Below are 26866 nucleotides of genomic sequence, written 5' to 3' on the forward strand. Positions count from 1 at the left end.
CTCCCACAGGGTTCAGTGTTAATCAGTGAGACTCCCACAGGGTTCAGTGTTAATCACTGAGACTCCCACAGGGTTCAGTGTTAATCAGTGAGACTCCCACAGGGTTCAGTGTTAATCACTGAGACTCCCACAGGGTTCAGTGTTAATCAGTGAGACTCCCACAGGGTTCAGTGTTAATCACTGAGACTCCCACAGGGTTCAGTGTTAATCAGTGAGACTCCCACAGGGTTCAGTGTTAATCAGTGAGACTCCCACAGGGTTCAGTGTTGATGAGTGAGACTCCCATAGGGTTCAGTGTTAATCAGTGAGACTCCCACAGGGTTCAGTGTTAATCAGTGAGACTCCCACAGGGTTCAGTGTTAATCAGTGAGACTCCCACAGGGTTCAGTGTTAATTAGTGAGACTCCCACAGGGTTCAGTGTTAATCAGTGAGACTCCCACAGGGTTCAGTGTTAATCAGTGACACTCCCACAGGGTTCAGTGTTAATCAGTGAGGCTCCCACAGGGTTCAGTGTTAATCACTGAGACTCCCACAGGGTTCAGTGTTAATCAGTGAGACTCCCACAGGGTTCAGTGTTAATCACTGAGACTCCCACAGGGTTCAGTGTTAATCAGTGAGACTCCCACAGGGTTCAGTGTTAATCAGTGAGACTCCCACAGGGTTCAGTGTTAATCACTGAGACTCCCACAGGGTTCAGTGTTAATCAGTGAGACTCCCACAGGGTTCAGTGTTAATCAGTGAGACTCCCACAGGGTTCAGTGTTAATCAGTGAGACTTACACAGGGTTCAGTGTTAATCAATGAGACTCCCACAGGGTTCAGTGTTAATCAGTGAGACTTACACAGGGTTCAGTGTTAATCAATGAGACTCACACAGGGTACAGTGTTAATCAGTGAGACTCCCATAGGGTTTAGTGTTAATCAGTGAGACTCCCACAGGGTTCAGTGTTAATCACTGAGACTCCCATAGGGTTCAGTGTTAATCAGTGAGACTCCCACAGGGTTAAGTGTTAATCACTGAGACTCCCACAGGGTTCAGTGTTAATCAGTGAGACTCCCACAGGGTTCAGTGTTAATCACTGAGACTCCCACAGGGTTCAGTGTTAATCAGTGAGACTCCCACAGGGTTCAGTGTTAATCACTGAGACTCCCACAGGGTTCAGTGTTAATCAGTGAGACTCCCACAGGGTTCAGTGTTAATCAGTGAGACTCCCACAGGGTTCAGTGTTAATCACTGAGACTCCCACAGGGTTCAGTGTTAATCAGTGAGACTCCCACAGGGTTCAGTGTTAATCAGTGAGACTCCCACAGGGTTCAGTGTTAATCAGTGAGACTTACACAGGGTTCAGTGTTAATCAATGAGACTCCCACAGGGTTCAGTGTTAATCAGTGAGACTTACACAGGGTTCAGTGTTAATCAATGAGACTCACACAGGGTACAGTGTTAATCAGTGAGACTCCCATAGGGTTTAGTGTTAATCAGTGAGACTCCCACAGGGTTCAGTGTTAATCACTGAGACTCCCACAGGGTTCAGTGTTAATCAGTGAGACTCCCACAGGGTTCAGTGTTAATCAGTGAGACTCCCACAGGGTTCAGTGTTAATCACTAAGACTCCCACAGGGTTCAGTGTTAATCAGTGAGACTCCCACAGGGTTCAGTGTTAATCAGTGAGACTCCCATAGGGTTCAGTGTTAATCAGTGAGACTCCCACAGGGTTCAGTGTTAATCAGTGACACTCCCACAGGGTACAGTGTTAATCAGTGAGACTCCCACAGGGTTCAGTGTTAATCAGTAAGACTCCCATAGGGTTCAGTGTTAATCACTGAGACTCCCACAGGGTTCAGTGTTAATCAGTGAGACTCCCACAGGGTTCAGTGTTAATCAGTGAGACTCCCACAGGGTTCAGTGTTAATCAGTGACACTCCCACAGGGTACAGTGTTAATCAGTGAGACTCCCACAGGGTTCAGTGTTAATCACTGAGACTCCCACAGGGTTCAGTGTTAATCACTGAGACTCCCACAGGGTTCAGTGTTAATCAGTGACACTCCCACAGGGTTCAGTGTTAATCAGTGAGACTCCCACAGGGTTCAGTGTTAATCAGTAAGACTCCCATAGGGTGCAGTGTTAATCACTGAGACTCCCACAGGGTTCAGTGTTAATCAGTGAGACTCCCACAGGGTTCAGTGTTAATCAGTGAGACTCCCACAGGGTTCAGTGTTAATCAGTGAGACTCCCACAGGGTTCAGTGTTAATCACTGAGACTCCCACAGGGTTCAGTGTTAATCACTGAGACTCCCACAGGGTTCAGTGTTAATCAGTGATACTCCCTCAGGGTTCAGTGTTAATCAGTGAGACTCCCACAGGGTTCAGTGTTAATCAGTGAGACTCCCACAGGGTTCAGTGTTAATCAGTGAGACTCCCACAGGGTTCAGTGTTAATCACTGAGACTTACACAGACTGAGGCTCCCACAGGGTTCAGTGTTAATCACTGAGACTTCCACAGGGTTCAGTGTTAATCAGTGACACTCCCACAGGGTTCAGTGTTAATCAGTGAGACTCCCACAGGGTTCAGTGTTAATCAGTGAGACTCCCACAGGGTTCAGTGTTAATCAGTGAGACTCCCACAGGGTTCAGTGTTAATCAGTGACACTCCCACAGGGTACAGTGTTAATCAGTGAGACTCCCACAGGGTTCAGTGTTAATCACTGAGACTCCCACAGGGTTCAGTGTTAATCACTGAGACTCCCACAGGGTTCAGTGTTAATCAGTGACACTCCCACAGGGTTCAGTGTTAATCAGTGAGACTCCCACAGGGTTCAGTGTTAATCAGTGAGACTCCCATAGGGTTCAGTGTTAATCACTGAGACTCCCACAGGGTTCAGTGTTAATCAGTGAGACTCCCACAGGGTTCAGTGTTAATCAGTGAGACTCCCATAGAGTTCAGTGTTAATCAGTGAGACCCCCACAGGGTTCAGTGTTAATCAGTGAGACTCCCACAGGGTTCAGTGTTAATCAGTGAGACTCCCACAGGGTTCGGTGTTAATCAGTGAGACTCCCACAGGGTTCAGTGTTAATCAGTGAGACTCCCATAGGGTTCAGTGTTAATCAGTGAGACTCCCACAGGGTTCAGTGTTAATCAGTGAGACTCACACAGGGTTCATTGTTAATCAGTGAGACTCCCACAGGGTTCAGTGTTAATAATTGAGACTTACACAGGGTTCAGTGTTAATCAGTGAGACTCCCACAGGGTTCAGTGTTAATCAGTGAGACTCCCACAGGGTTCAGTGTTAATCAGTGATACTTACACAGGGTTCAGTGTTAATCAGTGACACTCCCACAGGGTTCAGTGTTAATCACTGAGACTCCCACAGGGTTCAGTGTTAATCAGTGAGACTCACACAGGGTTCAGTGTTAATCAGTGAGACTCACACAGGGTTCAGTGTTAATCACTGAGACACCCACAGGGTTCAGTGTTAATCACTGAGACTCCCACAGGGTTCAGTGTTAATCAGTGAGACTCCCACAGGGTTCAGTGTTAATCACTGAGACTCCCACAGGGTTCAGTGTTAATCAGTGAGACTCCCACAGGGTTCAGTGTTAATCAGTGAGACTCCCACAGGGTTCAGTGTTGATGAGTGAGACTCCCATAGGGTTCAGTGTTAATCAGTGAGACTCCCACAGGGTTCAGTGTTAATCAGTGAGACTCCCACAGGGTTCAGTGTTAATCAGTGAGACTCCCACAGGGTTCAGTGTTAATTAGTGAGACTCCCACAGGGTTCAGTGTTAATCAGTGAGACTCCCACAGGGTTCAGTGTTAATCAGTGACACTCCCACAGGGTTCAGTGTTAATCAGTGAGGCTCCCACAGGGTTCAGTGTTAATCACTGAGACTCCCACAGGGTTCAGTGTTAATCAGTGAGACTCCCACAGGGTTCAGTGTTAATCACTGAGACTCCCACAGGGTTCAGTGTTAATCAGTGAGACTCCCACAGGGTTCAGTGTTAATCAGTGAGACTCCCACAGGGTTCAGTGTTAATCACTGAGACTCCCACAGGGTTCAGTGTTAATCAGTGAGACTCCCACAGGGTTCAGTGTTAATCAGTGAGACTCCCACAGGGTTCAGTGTTAATCAGTGAGACTTACACAGGGTTCAGTGTTAATCAATGAGACTCCCACAGGGTTCAGTGTTAATCAGTGAGACTTACACAGGGTTCAGTGTTAATCAATGAGACTCACACAGGGTACAGTGTTAATCAGTGAGACTCCCATAGGGTTTAGTGTTAATCAGTGAGACTCCCACAGGGTTCAGTGTTAATCACTGAGACTCCCATAGGGTTCAGTGTTAATCAGTGAGACTCCCACAGGGTTAAGTGTTAATCACTGAGACTCCCACAGGGTTCAGTGTTAATCAGTGAGACTCCCACAGGGTTCAGTGTTAATCACTGAGACTCCCACAGGGTTCAGTGTTAATCAGTGAGACTCCCACAGGGTTCAGTGTTAATCACTGAGACTCCCACAGGGTTCAGTGTTAATCAGTGAGACTCCCACAGGGTTCAGTGTTAATCAGTGAGACTCCCACAGGGTTCAGTGTTAATCACTGAGACTCCCACAGGGTTCAGTGTTAATCAGTGAGACTCCCACAGGGTTCAGTGTTAATCAGTGAGACTCCCACAGGGTTCAGTGTTAATCAGTGAGACTTACACAGGGTTCAGTGTTAATCAATGAGACTCCCACAGGGTTCAGTGTTAATCAGTGAGACTTACACAGGGTTCAGTGTTAATCAATGAGACTCACACAGGGTACAGTGTTAATCAGTGAGACTCCCATAGGGTTTAGTGTTAATCAGTGAGACTCCCACAGGGTTCAGTGTTAATCACTGAGACTCCCACAGGGTTCAGTGTTAATCAGTGAGACTCCCACAGGGTTCAGTGTTAATCAGTGAGACTCCCACAGGGTTCAGTGTTAATCACTAAGACTCCCACAGGGTTCAGTGTTAATCAGTGAGACTCCCACAGGGTTCAGTGTTAATCAGTGAGACTCCCATAGGGTTCAGTGTTAATCAGTGAGACTCCCACAGGGTTCAGTGTTAATCAGTGACACTCCCACAGGGTACAGTGTTAATCAGTGAGACTCCCACAGGGTTCAGTGTTAATCAGTAAGACTCCCATAGGGTTCAGTGTTAATCACTGAGACTCCCACAGGGTTCAGTGTTAATCAGTGAGACTCCCACAGGGTTCAGTGTTAATCAGTGAGACTCCCACAGGGTTCAGTGTTAATCAGTGACACTCCCACAGGGTACAGTGTTAATCAGTGAGACTCCCACAGGGTTCAGTGTTAATCACTGAGACTCCCACAGGGTTCAGTGTTAATCACTGAGACTCCCACAGGGTTCAGTGTTAATCAGTGACACTCCCACAGGGTTCAGTGTTAATCAGTGAGACTCCCACAGGGTTCAGTGTTAATCAGTAAGACTCCCATAGGGTTCAGTGTTAATCACTGAGACTCCCACAGGGTTCAGTGTTAATCAGTGAGACTCCCACAGGGTTCAGTGTTAATCAGTGAGACTCCCACAGGGTTCAGTGTTAATCAGTGAGACTCCCACAGGGTTCAGTGTTAATCACTGAGACTCCCACAGGGTTCAGTGTTAATCACTGAGACTCCCACAGGGTTCAGTGTTAATCAGTGATACTCCCTCAGGGTTCAGTGTTAATCAGTGAGACTCCCACAGGGTTCAGTGTTAATCAGTGAGACTCCCACAGGGTTCAGTGTTAATCAGTGAGACTCCCACAGGGTTCAGTGTTAATCACTGAGACTTACACAGACTGAGGCTCCCACAGGGTTCAGTGTTAATCACTGAGACTTCCACAGGGTTCAGTGTTAATCAGTGACACTCCCACAGGGTTCAGTGTTAATCAGTGAGACTCCCACAGGGTTCAGTGTTAATCAGTGAGACTCCCACAGGGTTCAGTGTTAATCAGTGAGACTCCCACAGGGTTCAGTGTTAATCAGTGACACTCCCACAGGGTACAGTGTTAATCAGTGAGACTCCCACAGGGTTCAGTGTTAATCACTGAGACTCCCACAGGGTTCAGTGTTAATCACTGAGACTCCCACAGGGTTCAGTGTTAATCAGTGACACTCCCACAGGGTTCAGTGTTAATCAGTGAGACTCCCACAGGGTTCAGTGTTAATCAGTGAGACTCCCATAGGGTTCAGTGTTAATCACTGAGACTCCCACAGGGTTCAGTGTTAATCAGTGAGACTCCCACAGGGTTCAGTGTTAATCAGTGAGACTCCCATAGAGTTCAGTGTTAATCAGTGAGACCCCCACAGGGTTCAGTGTTAATCAGTGAGACTCCCACAGGGTTCAGTGTTAATCAGTGAGACTCCCACAGGGTTCGGTGTTAATCAGTGAGACTCCCACAGGGTTCAGTGTTAATCAGTGAGACTCCCATAGGGTTCAGTGTTAATCAGTGAGACTCCCACAGGGTTCAGTGTTAATCAGTGAGACTCACACAGGGTTCATTGTTAATCAGTGAGACTCCCACAGGGTTCAGTGTTAATAATTGAGACTTACACAGGGTTCAGTGTTAATCAGTGAGACTCCCACAGGGTTCAGTGTTAATCAGTGAGACTCCCACAGGGTTCAGTGTTAATCAGTGATACTTACACAGGGTTCAGTGTTAATCAGTGACACTCCCACAGGGTTCAGTGTTAATCACTGAGACTCCCACAGGGTTCAGTGTTAATCAGTGAGACTCACACAGGGTTCAGTGTTAATCAGTGAGACTCACACAGGGTTCAGTGTTAATCACTGAGACACCCACAGGGTTCAGTGTTAATCAGTGAGACTCTCACAGGGTTCAGTGTTAATCAGAGAGACTCCCATAGGGTTCAGTGTTAAGCAGTGAGACTCCCACAGGGATCAGTGTTAATCAGTGAGACTCACACAGGGTTCAGTGTTAATCACTGAGACTCCCACAGGGTTCAGTGTTAATCAGTGAGACTCCCACAGGGTTCAGTGTTAATCAGTGAGACTCCCACAGGGTTCAGTGTTAATCACTGAGACTCCCACAGGGTTCAGTGTTAATCAGTGAGACTCCCACAGGGTTCAGTGTTAATCACTGAGACTCCCACAGGGTTCAGTGTTAATCAGTGAGACTCCCACAGGGTTCAGTGTTAATCAGTGAGACTCCCACAGGGTTCAGTGTTAATCACTGAGACTCCCATAGGGTTCAGTGTTAATCACTGAGACTCCCACAGGGTTCAGTGTTAATCAGTGAGACTCCCACAGGGTTCAGTGTTAATCAGTGAGACTCCCACAGGGTTCAGTGTTAATCACTGAGACTCCCATAGGGTTCAGTGTTAATCAGTGAGACTCCCACAGGGTTCAGTGTTAATCAGTGAGACTCCCACAGGGTTCAGTGTTAATCACTGAGACTTACACAGACTGAGGCTCCCACAGGGTTCAGTGTTAATCACCGAGACTCACAGAGCCAGACTAAGGCTCCCACAGGGTTCAGTGTTAATCACTGAGGCTCACAGAGGCAGACTAAGGCTCCCACAGGGTTCAGTGTTAATCACTGAGGCTCACAGAGCCAGACTAAGGCTCGCACAGGGTTCAGTGTTAATCACTAAGACTCCCACAGGGTTCATTTTTAATCATTGAGACTCCCACAGGGTTCAGTGTTAATCACTGAGACTCCCACAGGGTTCAGTGTTAATCACTGAGACTCCCACAGGGTTCAGTGTTAATCAGTGAGGCTCCCACAGGGTTCAGTGTTAATCACCGAGACTCACAGAGCCAGACTAAGGCTCCCACAGGGTTCAGTGTTAATCACTGAGGCTCACAGAGCCAGACTAAGGCTCCCACAGGGTTCAGTGTTAATCACTGAGACTCCCACAGGGTTCAGTGTTAATCACTGAGACTCACAGAGACTAAGGCTCCCACAGGGTTCAGTGTCTTTCCCCGTGTGTCTCCCCCCGTGTCTCTCCCCCCGTGTCTCTCCCCCCGTGTCTCTCCCCCCGTGTCTCTCCCCCCGTGTCTCTCCGCCCGTGTCTCTCCCTCCGTGTCTCCCCCCCGTGTCTCTCCCCGTGTCTCTCCCCCCCATGTCTCTCCCCGTGTCTCTCCCCCCCGTGTCTCTCCCCGTGTCTCTCCCCCCGTGTCTCTCCCCCCGTGTCTCTCCCCTCGTGTCTCTACCCGTGTCTCTCCCCCGTGTCTCTCCCCTCGTGTCTCCCCCGTGTCTCCCCCCCGTGTCTCCCCCGTGTCTCTCCCCCGTGTCTCTCCCCCCGTGTCTCTCACCTGTGTCTCTCTCCCCGTGTCTCTCTCCCCGTGTCTCTCCCCCCGTGTCTCTCCCCCGTGTCTCTCTCCCCCCGTGTCTCTCCCCCCGTGTCTCCCCCGTGTTTCTCCCCCCGTGTCTCTCCCGTGTCTCTCCCCCTGTGTCTCTCCCCCCGTGTCTCTCCCCCGTGTCTCTCCCCCGTGTCTCTCCCCCGTGTCTCTCCCCCCGTGTCTCTCCCCCCGTGTCTCTCCCCCCGTGTCTCTCCCTCCGTGTCTCTCCCCCGTGTCTCTCCCCCCGTGTCTCCCCCCGGTGTCTCTCTCCCCGTTTCTCTCCCGTGTCTCTCCCCCTGTGTCTCTCCCCCCGTGTCTCTCCCCCCGTGTCTCCCCCGTGTCTCCCCCCCGTGTCTCTCCCCCCGTGTCTCCCCCGTGTCTCCCCCCGTGTCTCCCTTGTGTCTCCCCCGTGTCTCTCCCCCGTGTCTCTCCCGTGTGTCCCCCCGTGTCTCCCCCGTGTCTCTCCCCCGTGTCTCTCCCCCCCGTGTCTTTCCCCCCGTGTCTCTCCCCCGTGTCTCTCCCCCCGTGTCTCCCCCCCGTGTCTCCCCCGTGTCTCCCCCGTGTCTCTCCCCCATGTCTCTCCCCCCGTGTCTCTCCCCCCGTGTCTCCCCCCCGTGTCTCTCCCCCACGTGTCTCTCCCCCCGTGTCTCTCCCCCACGTGTCTCTCCCCCCGTGTCTCCCCCGTGTCTCCCACGTGTCTCTCCCCCCGTGTCTCTCCCCCACGTGTCTCTCCCCCCGTGTCTCCCCCCGTGTCTCCCTTGTGTCTCCCCCGTGTCTCTCCCCCGTGTCTCTCCCGTGTGTCCCCCCGTGTCTCCCCCGTGTCTCTCCCCCACGTGTCTCTCCCCCCGTGTCTCTCTCCCCCGTGTCTCCCCCGTGTCTCTCCCACGTGTCTCTCCCCCACGTGTCTCTCTCCCCCGTGTCTCCCCCCGTGTCTCGCCCCGTGTCTGCCCCGTGTCTCGCCCCGTGTCTCCCCACCCCCACTAGAGGTCTCACCGTTTCGCGGTGTTTCTGAGAAGCGTCTCCTGGCACTCCTCAAGAGCCCCGGGGTCGTCCGCGAGCTGAGACACGGCGGGGGAGACACGCGGAGACACGCGGAGACGCGCGGAGACGCGCGGAGGGACACGGAGACACGCAGAGACACGGAGAGACACGGAGAGACACGGAGGGACAGGGAGGCGTTGTACACGCGGGGAGAGGTCACGGACACCTTCACGCTCATCCTGCAGGTGACTCGCACGCAGAGACACGGAGAGACACGGAGACACATGCAGAGACACGGAGACACGGAGACACGGAGAGACACGCAGAGACACGGAGAGACACAGAGACACACACAGAGATACTCACACACACAGAACACTCACACACAGAGACACACACGCGGAGACACGCAGAGACACCGAGAGACACACGCAGAGACACGGAGAGACACGGAGAGACACGCAGAGACACGGAGAGACACGGAGAGACACGCAGAGACACAGAGAGACACAGAGACACACACAGAGATACTCACACACACAGAACACTCACACACAGAGACACACACGCGGAGACACGCAGAGACACCGAGAGACACACGCAGAGACACGGAGAGACACGGAGACACGGAGAGACACGGAGAGACACGGAGAGACACGGAGGGACAGGGAGGCGTTGTACACGCGGGGAGAGATCACGGACACCTTCACGCTTATCCTGCAGGTGACTCGCACGCAGAGACACGGAGAGACACACGGAGACACACGCAGAGACACGTGGAGACATGCAGAGACACGGAGACACACGCAGAGACACGGAGACACACGCAGAGACACGGAGAGACACGGAGAGACACGCAGAGACACGCAGAGACACGCAGAGACACGGAGACACACACACAGAGACACGCAGAGAGACATGCAGAGACACACGCAGAGACACGCAGAGACACGGAGAGACACGGAGAGAGACGCAGAGAGACGCAGAGACACACACAGAGACACACACAGAGACACACACAGAGACACACACAGAGACACACGCAGAGACACACACAGAGACACACGCAGAGACACGGAGACACGGAGAGACACACAGAGACACGGAGACACACGCAGAGACATGGAGACACGCAGAGACACGCAGAGACACGGAGACAGAGAGAGACAGGGAGAGACACACAGAGAGACACAGAGAGACAGAGAGAGACACAGAGACACACAGAGAGACACAGAGAGACACGGAGAAACGGATAGACACAGAGATACAGAGACGCACAGAGAGATAGAGAGACAAAGAGAGACACAGGAAGACACAGACACAGGGAGACAAAGAGACACACAGAGAGACGGGCAGACACAGAGATACAGAGATACAGAGAGACACACAGAGAGACACACAGAGACACGGAGAGACAGAGAGACAGAGACACAGAGACACTCACACAGAGACACTCACACACACAGAGACACACAGACACACACACAGACACACACAGAGACACTCACACACACAGAGACACACACAGAGACACACAGGAAGACACAGAGAGACCGAGACACACAGACACACAGAGAGACACAGGGAGACAGAGGGACAGAGAGACAGAGACACAGAGAGACACGGAGAGACACAGAGAGACACAGAGACACACGGAGAGACACGGAGAGACAGAGAGAGAGAGAGACACGGAGAGACAGAGACAGAGAGACAGAGACACAGGAAGACATACAGAGACACAGAGAGACACAGTGAGACACAGAGAGACACAGGGAGACACAGGGAGACACAGGGAGACACAGAGAGACACAGGGAGACACAGAGAGACACAGGGAGACACAGGGAGACACAGAGAGACACAGGGAGACACAGAGAGACACAGGGAGAAACAGGGAGACACAGAGAGACACAGAGAGACACACAGAGACACAGAGAGACACAGGGAGACACAGAGAGAGACAGCGAGACACAGGGAGACACAGAAAGACACAGAGAGACACAGAGAGACACAGAGAGACACAGAGAGACACAGGGAGACACAGAGAGACACAGAGAGACACAGGGAGACACAGGGAGACACAGAGAGACACAGGGAGACACAGAGAGACACAGAGAGACACAGGGAGACACAGGGAGACACAGAGAGACACGGAGAGACACAGAGAGACACAGAGAGACACAGGGAGACACAGAGACACAGGGAGACACAGAGAGACACAGGGAGACACAGGGAGACACAGAGAGACACAGAGAGACACAGGGAGACACAGAGAGACACAGAGAGACACAGAGAGACACAGAGACAGAGACACAGAGAGACAGAGACACAGAGACAGAGACACACGCAGAGACATGGAGACACACGCAGAGACACGGAGAGACACGGAGACACACGCAGAGACACGCAGAGACACGCAGAGACGCAGAGACACGCAGAGACACGGAGAGACACAGAGAGACACAGAGAGACACAGAGACAGAGACACAGAGAGACACAGAGAGACACAGGGAGACACAGAGACACGCGGAGACACAGAGACACAGGGAGACACAGGGAGACACACCTGGGGACAGAGACACAGGGAGACAGCTCGCTACGGGGAGACACGGAGACACACCTGAGGGAGACACAGGGAGACACAGGGAGACACAGGGAGACACAGGGAGACACAGAGAGACACAGAGAGACACACAAAGACACAGAGAGACACAGAGAGACACAGGGAGACACAGAGAGACACAGGGAGACACACAGAGACACAGAGAGACACACAGAGAGACACAGAGAGACACAGGGAGACACAGAGAGACACAGGGAGACACAGGGAGACACAGAGAGACACACAGAGACACAGAGAGACACAGGGAGACACAGAGAGACACAGAGAGACACAGGGAGACACAGAGAGACACAGAGAGACACAGGGAGACACAGAGAGACACAGAGAGACACAGAGAGACACAGAGACACAGAGAGACACAGAGAGACACAGAGACAGAGACCATGCCAACCCCTCTGTCCCAACCCGTGACCCCTCCCCTGTGCCCCACCCCCTCCCCCCTGCCCCCTGACCCCTGCCCCCTGCCCCCTGACCCCTGCCCCCAGGGCAGCGTGGAGGTGGTTGTGGGCCGTGAGGCGGTGACTTTTGAGAGCTCCACCTTCACCTTCTATGGCGTGCCAGCACTCACCACTCACCACTCACCAGCTGGTGAGTGGTGAGTGGTGGTACACTCACCACTCACCAGCTGGTGAGTGGTGAGTGGTGGTACACTCACCACTCACTCACCACTCACTCACTCACCCACTCACCAACACCACTCACCACTCACCAGCTGGTGAGTGGTGAGTGGTGGTACACTCACCACTCACTCACCACTCACTCACTCACCCACTCACCAACACCACTCACCACTCACCAGCTGGTGAGTGGTGAGTGGTGGTACACTCACCACTCACTCACCCACTCACTCACCACTCACTCACTCACCCATTCACTCACCCACTCACTCACTCACTACTCACCAGCTGGTGAGTGGTGAGTGGTGGTACACTCACCACTCACTCACCACTCACTCACCCACTCACCAACACCACTCACCACTCACCAGCTGGTGAGTGGTGAGTGGTGGTACACTCACCACTCACTCACCCATACACTCACCACTCACCACTCACCAGCTGGTGAGTGGTGAGTGGTGGTACACTCACCACACTCACCACTCACTCACCACTCACTCACTCACCACTCACTCACTCACTCACCCACTCACTCACCCACTCACCCACTCACCACTCACTCACCCACTCACTCACCCGCTCACTCACTCACCCACTCACTCACCACTCACTCACCACTCACTCACCACTCACCAGCTGGTGAGTGGTGAGTGGTGGTACACTCACCACTCACTCACCCGCTCACTCACCACTCACCACTCACTCACCCACTCACTCACCCACTCACTCACTCACTCACCCACTCACCCACTCACTCACCACTCAACCACTCACTCACCCACTCACTCACTCACTCACCACTCACCACTCACCAGCTGGTGAGTGGTGAGTGGTGGTACACTCACCACTCACTCACCACTCACTCACTCACTCACCACTCACCACTCACCAGCTGGTGAGTGGTGAGTGGTGGTACACTCACCACTCACCCACTCACTCACTCACTCACCACTCAACCACTCACCCACTCACTCACTCACTCACCACTCAACCACTCACTCACCCACTCACCCACTCACTCACTCACTCACCACTCACTCACTCACTCACCCACTCACCCACTCACCACTCACCAGCTGGTGAGTGGTGAGTGGTGGTACACTCACCACTCACTCACCACTCACTCACCCACCCACTCACTCACTCACCACTCACTCACCCACTCACTCACTCACTCACCCACTCACTCACCACTCACTCACCAGCTGGTGAGTGGTGAGTGGTGGTACACTCACCACTCACTCACCACTCACCAGCTGGTGAGTGGTGAGTGGTGGTACACTCACCACTCACTCACCACTCACTCACTCACCCACCCACTCACCCACTCACTCACTCACTCACCTACCCACTCACCCACTCACTCACTCACTCACCACTCACTCACTCACTCAGTCACTCACCAGCTGGTGAGTGGTGAGTGGTGGTACACTCACCACTCACTCACCCACTCACTCACTCACCACTCACTCACTCACCACTCACTCACTCACTCACCACTCACTCACCCGCTCACTCACCCACTCACTCACTCAGTCACTCACCAGCTGGTGAGTGGTGAGTGGTGGTACACTCACCACTCACTCACCCACTCACTCACTCACCACTCACTCACTCACCACTCACTCACTCACTCACCACTCACTCACTCACCACTCACTCACTCACCACTCACTCACTCACCACTCACCAGCTGGTGAGTGGTGGGTGAGTGGTGGTACACTCACCACTCACTCACCATTCACTCACTCACTCACTCACCACTCACTCACTCACCACTCACTCACTCACCACTCACCACTCACCAGCTGGTGAGTGGTGAGTGGTGGTACAATCACCACTCACTCACCCACTCACTCACTCACCACTCACTCACCACTCACTCACTCACCACTCACTCACTCACTCACCACTCACCACTCACCAGCTGGTGAGTGGTGAGTGGTGGTACACTCACCACTCAGTCACCACTCACCACTCACTCACTCACCACTCACCAGCTGGTGAGTGGTGAGTGGTGGTACACTCACCACTCACTCACCACTCACTCACTCACTCACCACTCACTCACTCACCACTCACCACTCACCAGCTGGTGAGTGGTGGTACACTCACCACTCACTCACCCACTCACTCACTCACCACTCACCAGCTGGTGAGTGGTGAGTGGTGGTACACTCACCACTCACTCACCACTCACTCACCCACTCACTCACTCACCACTCACTCACTCACCCACTCACTCACTCACTCACCAGCTGGTGAGTGGTGAGTGGTGGTACACTCACCACTCACTCACCACTCACTCACTCACTCACCACTCACTCACCACTCACTCACTCATACACTCACCACTCACCAGCTGGTGAGTGGTGAGTGGTGGTACACTCACCACTCACTCACCACTCACTCACTCACTCACCACTCACTCACCACTCACCAGCTGGTGAGTGGTGAGTGGTGGTACACTCACCACTCACTCACCCACTCACTCACTCACCACTCACTCACTCACTCACCACTCACTCACTCACCACTCACCACTCACCAGCTGGTGAGTGGTGAGTGGTGGTACACTCACCACTCACTCACCACTCACTCACTCACTCACCACTCACTCACTCACCACTCACCAGCTGGTGAGTGGTGAGTGGTGGTACACTCACCACTCACCACTCACCAGCTGGTGAGTGGTGAGTGGTGGTACACTCACCACTCACTCACCACTCACTCACTCACCACTCACCACTCACCAGCTGGTGAGTGGTGAGTGGTGGTACACTCACCACTCACCCACTCATTCACCACTCACTCACCACTCACTCACCCGCTCACTCACTCACTCACCACTCACTCACTCACCACTCACTCACCCACTCACTCACCACTCACTCACCCACTCACTCACTCACCACTCACTCACTCACCACTCACTCACCCACTGACTCACCACTCACCAGCTGGTGAGTGGTGATACACTCACCACTCACTCACCCACTCACTCACCCACTCACTCACTCACTCACCCACTCACCACTCACTCACCACTCACTCACCACTCACTCGCTCACTCACTCACTCACCACTCACTCACTCACTCACCCGCTCACTCACCCACTCACTCACTCACTCACCACTCACTCACTCACCCACTCACCACTCACTCACCACTCACTCACCCACTCACTCACTCACCACTCACTCACCACTCACTCACCCACCCACTCACCCACTCACCCACCCACTCACCCACTCACTCACTCACCCACCACACACTTACCCACTCACTCACCCACTCACCACTCACTCACCCACTCACTCACCCACTCACTCACTCACCCACTCACCCACTCACTCACTCACCCACTGACTCACCCACTCGCTCACTCACTCACCCACTCACTCACTCACCCACTCACTCACTCACCCACTCACTCACCCACTCACCCACTCACCACTCACCCACTCACTCACTCACCACTCACTCACCCACTCACCACTCACTCACCCACTCACCACTCACTCACCCGCTCACTCACCACTCACTCACCCACTCACTCACCCACTCACTCACCCACTCACTCACCACTCACCACTCACCAGCTGGTGAGTGGTGAGTGGTGGTACACTCACCACTCACTCACCCGCTCACTCACCCACTCACTCACTCACCACTCACTCACCCGCTCACTCACCCGCTCACTCACCCGCTCACTCACCCACTCACTCACTCACCCACTCACTCACTCACCCACCCACTCACCCACTCACTCACTCACCCACCCACTCACTCACTCACCCACCCACTCACCCACTCACTCACTCACCACTCACTCACTCACCCACTCATTCACCCACTCACTCACTCACTCACCACTCACTCACCCACTCACTCACGCACTCACCACTCACCAGCTGGTGAGTGGTGAGTGGTGGTACACTCACCACTCACTCACCCGCTCACTCACCCACTCACTCACCACTCACTCACCCACTCATTCACCCACTCACTCACTCACCACTCACTCACCCACTCACCCACTCACTCACGCACTCACCACTCACCACTCACCAGCTGGTGAGTGGTGAGTGGTGGTACACTCACCACTCACTCACCCACTCACTCACTCACCACTCACTCACCACTCACTCACTCACCCACTCACCCACTCACTCACCACTCACTCACCCACTCACTCACCCACTCACCAACACCACTCACCACTCACTCACCCACTCACTCACTCACCACTCACTCACCCACCCACTCACCCACTCACTCACCCACTCACTCACCCACTCACTCACTCACCCACGCACTCATACACTCACTCACTCACCCACTCACTCACTCACTCACCCACCCACTCACCCACTCACTCACTCACCCACTCACTCACCACTCACTCACTCACCCACTCACTCACCCACTCACTCACCCACTCACTCACCACTCACTCACTCACCCACTCACTCACCACTCACTCACTCACCCACCCACTCACTCACCACTCACTCACCCACTCACTCACTCACCCACTCACTCACCCACTCACTCACCACCCACTCACCCACTCACTCACTCACCCACCCACTCACCCACTCACCTACTCACTCACCACTCACTCACTCACTCACCCACTCACCCACTCACTCACCCACTCACTCACTCACTCACCACTCACTCACTCACCCACTCACCAACACCACTCACCACTCACTCACCCACTCACTCACCCACTCACTCACTCACCCACTCACCACTCACCAGCTGGTGAGTGGTGAGTGGTGGTACGCTCACCACTCACTCACCCGCTCACTCACCCACTCACTCACCACTCACTCACCCACTCACCACTCACTCGTCCACTCACTCACCACTCACTCAACCACTCATTCACCCACTCACCAACACCACTCACTCACCCACTCACTCACCACTCACTCACTCACCCACCCACTCACTCACTCACCCACTCACTCACTCACCCACCCACTCACCCACTCACTCACTCACCCACTCACTCATACACTCACTCACTCACTCACCCACTCACCAACACCACTCACCACTCACTCACTCACCCACTCACTCACTCCTCACCCACTCACTCACCCACTCACTCATACACTCACTCACTCACTCACCCACTCACCAACACCACTCACCACTCACTCACTCACCCACCCACCCACTCACTCACTCACCCACTCACTCACCCACTCACTCACCAACACCACTCACCACTCACTCACCCACTCACTCGCTCACCCACTCACTCACTCACCACTCACTCACCCACTCACTCACTCACCCACTCACCCACTCACTCACTCCTCACCCACTCACTCACCCACTCACTCATACACTCACTCACTCACCCACTCACCAACACCACTCACCACTCACTCACCCACTCACTCACCCGCTCACTCACCGCTCACCCACCCACCTACTCACTCACCCACTCACTCACTCACCCACCCACTCACCACTCACCCACCCACTCACCACTCACCCACTCACTCACCCACTCACTCACCCACTCATTCACCCACTCACTCACCTCTCACCAACTGGTGAGTGGTGGTACACTCACCACTCAGTCACTCACTCACCCACTCACTCACCCACTCACCCACTCACTCACCACTCACTCACTCACTCACCCACTCACTCACCCACTCACTCACCCACTCACTCACCCACTCACTCACTCACTCACCACTCACTCACCCACTCACTCACCACTCACTCACCACTCACTCACTCACCCACCCACTCACTCACTCACCCACTCACTCACTCACCCACTCACTCATACACTCACTCACTCACTCACCCACTCACCAACACCACTCACCACTCACTCACTCACCCACTCACTCACTCCTCACCCACTCACTCACCCACTCACTCATACACTCACTCACTCACTCACCCACTCACCAACACCACTCACCACTCACTCACTCACCCACCCACCCACTCACTCACTCACCCACTCACTCACCCACTCACTCACCAACACCACTCACCACTCACTCACCCACTCACTCGCTCACCCACTCACTCACTCACCACTCACTCACCCACTCACTCACTCACCCACTCACCCACTCACTCACTCCTCACCCACTCACTCACCCACTCACTCATACACTCACTCACTCACTCACCCACTCACCAACACCACTCACCACTCACTCACCCACTCACTCACCCGCTCACTCACCGCTCACCCACCCACCTACTCACTCACCCACTCACTCACTCACCCACCCACTCACCACTCACCCACCCACTCACCACTCACCCACTCACTCACCCACTCACTCACCCACTCATTCACCCACTCACTCACCTCTCACCAACTGGTGAGTGGTGGTACGCTCACCACTCAGTCACTCACTCACCCACTCACTCACCCACTCACTCACTCACCACTCACTCACTCACTCACCACTCACTCACCACTCAACACTCACTCACTCACCACTCACTCACTCACCGCTCACTCACCACTCACTCACCACTCACTACTCAGTCACTCACTCACCACTCACTCACCACTCACTCACTCACTCACCACTCACTCGCTCACCACTCACTCACCAACAACACTCACTCGCTCACCACTCACTCACTCACTCGCTTACTCACTCACCACTCACTCACTCACTCACCACTCAACACTCACTCACCACTCACTCACCGCTCACTCACCACTCACTCACCACTCACTACTCACTCACTCACCACTCACCACTCACTCACCACTCACTCACTCACTCACCAGTAACTCACCACTCACTCACTCGCTCACCACTCACTCACCAACAACACTCACTCGCTCACCACTCACTCACTCACTTGCTTACTCACTCACTCACCACTCACTCACTCACTCACCACTCACCACTCACTCACTCACCCACTCACTCACCACTCACCACTCACTCACTCACCCACTCACTCACTCACAACTCACCAACACCACTCACTCACCACTCACTCACTCACCGCTCACCACTCACTCACCACTCACTACTCACTCACCACTCACCACTCACTCATTCACCACTCACCACTCACTCACCACTCACTCACCACTCGCTCACCGCTCACCACTCACTCACCACTCACTCACCCACTCACTCACTCACCACTCACTCCTTCGCTCACCACTCACCACTCACTCAACTCACCACTAACTCACCGCTCACCACTCACTCACCGCTCACCACTCACTCACCACTCACTCACCGCTCACCGACCACTCACCACTCACTCACCGCTCACCACTCACCAGCTGGTTCTGGTGGTACGCTCACCACTCCCTCACTCATCACACGCTCACCACACGCTCACCACTTGCTCACCACTTGCTCACCGCTTGCTCACCACTTGCTCACCACCTCTACCTGCAGAGGATGTAACGGAGGGGGTGGAGTGGAGGGGTGGATACCGACCAGATTACTCCATCACACCTCTCACTGACCTCACCATCATCCAGGTACCACTCACCACTCACTCACCACTCACTCACCACTCACTCACCACTCACTCACCACTCACTCATACACTCACTCACCACTCACTCACCACTCACTCATACACTCACTCACCACTCACTCACTCATACACTCACTCACTCATACACTCACCACTCAATCATACACTCACTCATACACTCACTCACTCATACACTCACTCACTCACTCATACACTCACTCACTCATACACTCACTCACTCATAAACTCACCCATACACTCACTCACTCAGACACTCACTCATACACTCACTCATACACTCACTCACTCATACACTCGCTCATACACTCACTCACTCATACACTCACTCATACACTCACTCATACACTCACTCATACACTCACTCACACACCACTCACTCACTCACTCATACACTCACTCACTCACCACTCACTCACCACTCACTCACCACTCACTCACTCACTCACCACTCACTCACCACTCACTCACCACTCAATCACTCACTCATACACTTACTCACACACCACTCACTCACCACTCACTCACTCATACACTCACTCACTCACCACTCACTCACCACTCACTCACCACTCACCACTCACTCACCACTCAGTCACTCACGCACTCACTCATACACTCACTCACCACTCACTCACTCACCACTCACTCACCACTCACTCACCACTCACTCACCCACTCACTCACTCATCCACTCGCTCACCACTCACTCACCACTCACTCACTCACCACTCACTCACTCACCACTCACTCACCACTCACTCACCACTCACTCACTCACTCACCCACTCACTCACTCATACAGTCACTCACCACTCACTCACCACTCACTCACCACTCAATCACTCACTCACCATTCACTCACTCACCACTCACTCACCACTCACTCACCACTCACCACTCACTCACCACTCACTCACTCACCCACTCATTCATACACTCACTCACCACTCACTCACCACTCACTCACTCACCACTCACTCACCACTCACTCACCACTCACTCACCCACTCACTCACCCACTGACTCACTCACCACTCACTCACCACTCACTCACCACTCACTCACTCACCACTCACTCACTCATACACTCACTCACCACTCACTCACTCATACACTCACTCACTCATGCACTCACTCACTCATACACTCACTCCTACACTCACTCACTCACTCACCCACCCACCCACCCACTCACCCTGTAGACAGTGGGCACAGCACAGGGATGGGGAGTGACTCTCCCTGCCTCCGTCCCACAGATCACTCGTGATCAGTACCTCAAAGCCTTCCCCATGCAGCCCAGCCAACAACAACAACAACAACCAGAACAACAACAGCCTACACAACAACAACAGCCTACACAACCAGAACAACAACAGCCTTCACAACAGCAACAACCAGAACAACAACAGCCTACACAACAACAACAGCCTACACAACAACAACAGCCTACACAACCAGAACAACAACAGCCTTCACAACAACAACAACAACAACCAGAACAACAACAGCCTACACAACAACAGCATACACAACAACAACAGCCTACACAACAACAACAGCCTACACAACAACAACAACAGCCTACACAACAACAGCCTACACAACAACAACAGCCTACACAACAACAACAGCCTACACAACAACAACAACAACAGCCTACACAACAACAACAGCCTACACAACAACAACAGCCTACACAACAACAACAACAGCCTACACAACAACAACAGCCTACACAACAACAACAGCCTACACAACAACAACAACAGCCCACACAACAACAGCCAACACAGCAACAGCCGACACAGCTACAGCCGACACAACAGCTACAACAACAGCAGCCGACACCACAACAACAACAACAACCGTCAGAACGTCAACAACAACAGTCGGAGCGTCAACAACAACAACAGTCGGAGCGTCAACAACAACCGCCAGAACGCCAACAACAACAGTCGGAGCGTCAACAACAACAGTCGGAGCGTCAACAACAGTCGGAGCATCAACAACCGTCAGAACGTCGACAACAACAGTCGGAGCGTCAACAACAACAGCCGGCGCGTCAACAACAACAACAACCATCAGAACGTCAACAACAGTCGGAGCGTCAACAACAACAGTCGGAGCGCCGCCAACAACAACAACAACAGTCGGAGTGGCGTCTCCAGTCGGCATGGCAACAGCAACAGGCTGAGCAGCAGCAGCAGCCTCTGCAAGGCCGCCAGCAACAGGCGGATTGCCAGCAACAGGCGGAGGTGGGCGACTGTGGCCGGTTGCCACGGTTACAGCGCGGGGTGTCTCAAGAGGAGGGGCTGCTGTCGGCAGAGGGTGAGTTGTGGTGAAGGTTACAGCCTCACCAATACTGTCTCTGTCTGTGTGTGTCTGTGTGTGTGTCTGTGTGTCTGTGTGTGTGTGTCTGTTTGTGTGTGTGTCTGTGTGTGTGCGTGTCTGTGTGCGTGTCTGTGTGCGTGTCTGTGTGTGTGTCTGTGTGTGTGTCTGTTTGTGTGTGTGTCTGTGTGTCTGTGTGTGTGTGTGTCTGTGTGTCTGTGTGTGTGTGTCTGTGTGTGTGTCTGTTTGTGTGTGTGTGTGTGCGTGTCTGTGTGTGCGTCTGTGTGTGTGTCTGTGTGTGTATCTGTTTGTGTGTGTGTCTGTGTGCGTGTGTCTGTGTGTGTGTCTGTTTGTGTGTGTGTCTGTGTGCGTGTGTGTGTGTGCGTGTCTGTGTGTGTCTGTGTGTGTGTCTGTGTGTGCGTGCGTGTCTGTGTGTGTGTGTGTCTGTGTGTGTGTGTGTGTCTGTGTGCGTGTCTGTTTGCGTGTCTGTGTGTCTGTGTGTGCGTGTCTGTGTGTGTGTCTCTGTGTGTGCGTGTATGTGTGTGTGTCTCTGTGTGTGTCTGTGTGTGTGTCTGTGTGTGTGTCTGTGTGTGTGTGTCTGTGTGAGTGTGTCTATGTGTGTCTATGTGTGTGTCTATGTGTGTGTGTCTGTGTGTGTGCCTGGCACAAGCGTCGTGGTGACGTCACCGCCACTTGGTGGCGAATGGCTGCTGCTGCTGTTGTTGTTGTTGTGTCTGTCTACGTAGAAGCTTTGTGACTCCATCATCATCAGCCACGGCCACTCCACTGCTGGATGAAGACATCACCACCGTAGTGATCAGTGGAGATCACCAGTGATCAATATGGATGTGTCGGTATCGCTTGTGATCAGTGGGGATCAATGGTGAGAAGTCTGGATGGTTGAGGGTCCATTGTTACCAATACAGACCAATTGTGATCAATAAGGGCAGTGGTGATCGATACGAATGAGTTGGTATCAATAGTGAGGCAGTAGTGACGAGGTGTGATCAATAGTGAGCTGTCTTGATTGGTTGTTATCAATCGTCATCAATGTCTACTAGTGGGGAATCAATATGGACCAGTGGGGATCGATATTGGTCCGTATGGATGAGTGGGGATCAGTAGCTGAGACCAAAGATCTGTGTGTGTGTCTGTCTATCTGTGTTTGTGTCTGAGTGTGTGTGTATGAGTGTCTGAGTGTGTCTGAGTGTGTGTCTGTGTTTGTGTCTGAGTGTGTGTCTGAGTGTATGTATGAGTGTCTGTGTCTGAGTGTGTGTCTGTATGAGTGTCTGAGTGTGTGTGTCTGAGTGTATGTATGAGTGTCTGTGTCTGAGTGTGTGTCTGTATGAGTGTCTGAGTGTGTGTCTGTATGAGTGTCTGAGTGTGTGTCTGAGTGTATGTATGAGTGTCTGTGTCTGAGTGTGTGTCTGTATGAGTGTCTGAGTGTGTGTCTGAGTGTATGTATGAGTGTCTGTGTCTGAGTGTGTGTCTGTATGAGTGTCTGAGTGTGTGTCTGAGTGTATGTATAAGTGTCTGTGTCTGAGTGTGTGTCTGTATGAGTGTCTGAGTGTATGTATGAGTGTCTGTGTCTGAGTGTGTGTCTGTATGAGTGTCTGAGTGTGTGTGTCTGAGTGTATGTATGAGTGTCTGTGTCTGAGTGTGTGTCTGTATGAGTGTCTGAGTGTGTGTCTGAGTGTATGTATGAGTGTCTGAGTGTGTGTCTGTATGAGTGGGGAGTGGTAGTGTAGTGGTTAGCGCTACGCTGCGCTATGAACCTGGCGACCCGGGTTCGATTCCCGCTCACGGCCAACACCAGTGACGATTATCTGAACCGGTTCCGGGCCTCCCCTAGGTCGACTCAGCCTCAAATGAGTACCTGGTGCGGTGTGTAAACATCGCCACTGGGGAGACAAAGGCGGTCGGGCGTGGTGCTGGCCACCCACCCCCTCGTGTACCGTTCCGGCCTTCATAGGTGCTCGCTAACAGCACTTGCCCCTACAGTCTGTTAAGGCTATATGGGGGATCTTTGTCTTTGTCTGTATGAGTGTCTGAGTGTATGTATGAGTGTCTGTGTCTGAGTGTGTGTCTGTATGAGTGTCTGAGTGTGTGTCTGAGTGTATGTATGAGTGTCTGTGTCTGAGTGTGTGTCTGTATGAGTGTCTGAGTGTGTGTCTGAGTGTGTGTCTGAGTGTGTGTCTGAGTGTCTGAGTGTGTGTCTGAGTGTGTGTATGTATGAGTGTCCGAGTGTGTGTCTCTCTGTGTGTGTGTCTGTCTGTATGAGTGTCTGTGAGTGTGTGTGTCTGTCTGTATGAGTGTCTGTGAGTGTGTGTGTCTGTCTGTATGTATGAGTGTCTGTGTCTGAGTGTGTGTCTGTGTGTCTCTGTGTGTGTCTGTCTGTATGAGTGTCTGTGTGTCTGTCTGTATGTATGAGTGTCTGTGTCTGAGTGTGTGTCTGTGTGTCTCTCTGTGTGTCTGTATGAGTGTCTGTGTCTGAGTGTGTCTGTGTGTCTCTGTGTGTGTCTGTCTGTATGTCTGTGTCTGTATGTATGAGTGTCTGTGTCTGTATGTATGAGTGTCTGTGTCTGAGTGTGTCTGAGTGCGTGTCTATATGAGTGTCTGTCTGAGTGTGTCTGTGTGTCTCTGTGTCTGTATGAGTGTATGTGCGTCTGTATGTATGTATGAGTGTCTGAGTGTGTCTCTGTGTGTCTGTATGTATGAGTGTCTGTGTCTGAGTGTGTGTCTCTGTGTGTCTGTGAGTGTGTCTGTATGTATGTCTGTGTCCGAGTGTGTGTCTCTGTATGAGTGTGTGTCTCTGTATGAGTGTCTGTCTGTATGTATGAGTGTCTGTGTCTGAGTGTGTGTCTGTGTGTCTCTGTGTGTGTCTGTCTGTATGAGTGTCTGTGTGTCTGTCTGTATGTATGAGTGTCTGTGTCTGAGTGTGTCTGAGTGCGTGTCTATATGAGTGTCTGAGTGTGTCTGAATGTGTCTGTGTGTCTCTGTGTCTGTATGAGTGTCTGTATGTATGAGTGTCTGAGTGTGTCTCTGTGTGTCTGTCTGTATGAGTGTCTGTGTCTGAGTGTGTCTGTGTGTCTCTGTGTCTGTATGAGTGTCTGTGTGTCTGTATGTATGAGTGTCTGAGTGTGTCTCTGTGTGTCTGTATGTATGAGTGTCTGTGTCTGAGTGTGTGTCTGTGAGTGTGTCTGTATGTATGAGTGTCTGAGTGTGTGTCTCTGTGTGTGTCTGTATGTATGAGTGTCTGAGTGTGTGTCTGAGTGTGTGTCTCTGTGTGTGTCTGTGTGTCTCTGTGTGTCTGTCTGTCTGTATGTATGAGTGTCTGTGTCTGTGTCTGAGTGTGTGTCTGTGTGTGTGTGTGTGTCTGTGTGTAGTGTAGTAGCGGTTAGCGCTACGCTGCATTACGAACCAGGCCACCTGAGTTCGATTCCCGCTCACGGCCACCAGCAGTGACAGCGATTATCTGAACCGGTCCTGGGCCTCCCCTAGGTCGACTCAGCCTCAAATGAGTACCTGGTGTAGTGGTGGTGGTGGTGTAGCGGTGGTGTAGTGGTGGTGGTAGTGATGGTGGTAGTGGTGGTGGTGTAGTGGTGGTGGTGGTAGTGGTGGTGGTGGTGTAGTAGTGGTGGTGGTAGTGGTGGTGTAGTGAACATCGCTAGCACTGGGAGAGACAAAGGCGGCGGGGCGTGGTGGTGGTGCTGGCCACCCACACCCTCTGTGTGTAGCCACAGTGCCGGTAGCCTTCATAGACGCTGCTGCTGCTACTCGCTACTAACACAGCACTTGCCTCTACAGCCTTGCTAGAGGCTACCTGGGGGAGCTTTGTCTGTGTCTCAGCACTTGCCCCTACAGCCCTGCTAGAGGCTACCTTGGGGAGCTTTGTCTGTAGTGTCTGAGGTTGTACACAGAGTAGGTGAGTGGGTGGGTGACTGGGTGAGCGGGTGGGTGAGCATGTGGGTGAGTGGGCGAGTGGGTGAGCATGTGGGTGAGCGGGCGGGTGAGTGGGTGAGTGAGCGGGTGAGCACGTGGGTGAGTACAGCTGGGTTCTTGGGTGTCTCTTCACTGTGGGATTTGTAATAAAAATCGTGCACGCACTGTGACCACGTTGTTGATGGGGCACTCACCCACCAACTCACCAACTCACTCACCCACCAACTCACCACCTCACCCACCAACTCACTCACCCACCAACTCACCACCTCACTCACCAACTCACCCACCAACTCACCAACTCACTCACCAACTCACTCACCCACCAACTCACCAACTCACTCACCTACTCACTCACCAACTCACCAACTCACCCACCCACTCACTCACCCACCACCTCACCCACCCACCACCTCACCCACCCACCACCTCACCCACCAACTCACCAACTCACTCACCAACTCACTCACCACCTCACCCACCCACCACCTCACCCACCAACTCACTCAC

General features: G+C 52.9%; 1 protein-coding gene across 1 annotated transcript in view; it reads left to right on the forward strand.

Moving 5' to 3' along the window:
- Positions 1 to 21481, forward strand: part of LOC142923915 (metal transporter CNNM2-like) — a 39440-nt gene extending 17959 nt beyond the window's left edge. Inside the window, exons 5-7 of the mRNA XM_076064917.1 lie at positions 9315 to 9556; positions 12418 to 12520; positions 21343 to 21481. Coding sequence (XP_075921032.1) covers positions 9315 to 9556; positions 12418 to 12520; positions 21343 to 21353 — 356 coding nt within the window. The 3' untranslated portion in view covers positions 21354 to 21481. The remainder of the gene's footprint in view (positions 1 to 9314; positions 9557 to 12417; positions 12521 to 21342) is intronic.
- Positions 21482 to 26866: the final 5385 nt, after the last annotated feature.

Source organism: Petromyzon marinus, unplaced genomic scaffold (assembly GCF_048934315.1).
Source record: "Petromyzon marinus isolate PM22_M1 ecotype Great Lakes invasive population unplaced genomic scaffold, UKy_Petmar_22M1.pri1.0 PM_Scaffold_89, whole genome shotgun sequence".
In the NCBI taxonomy this organism is placed as follows: Eukaryota; Metazoa; Chordata; class Hyperoartia; order Petromyzontiformes; family Petromyzontidae; genus Petromyzon; species Petromyzon marinus.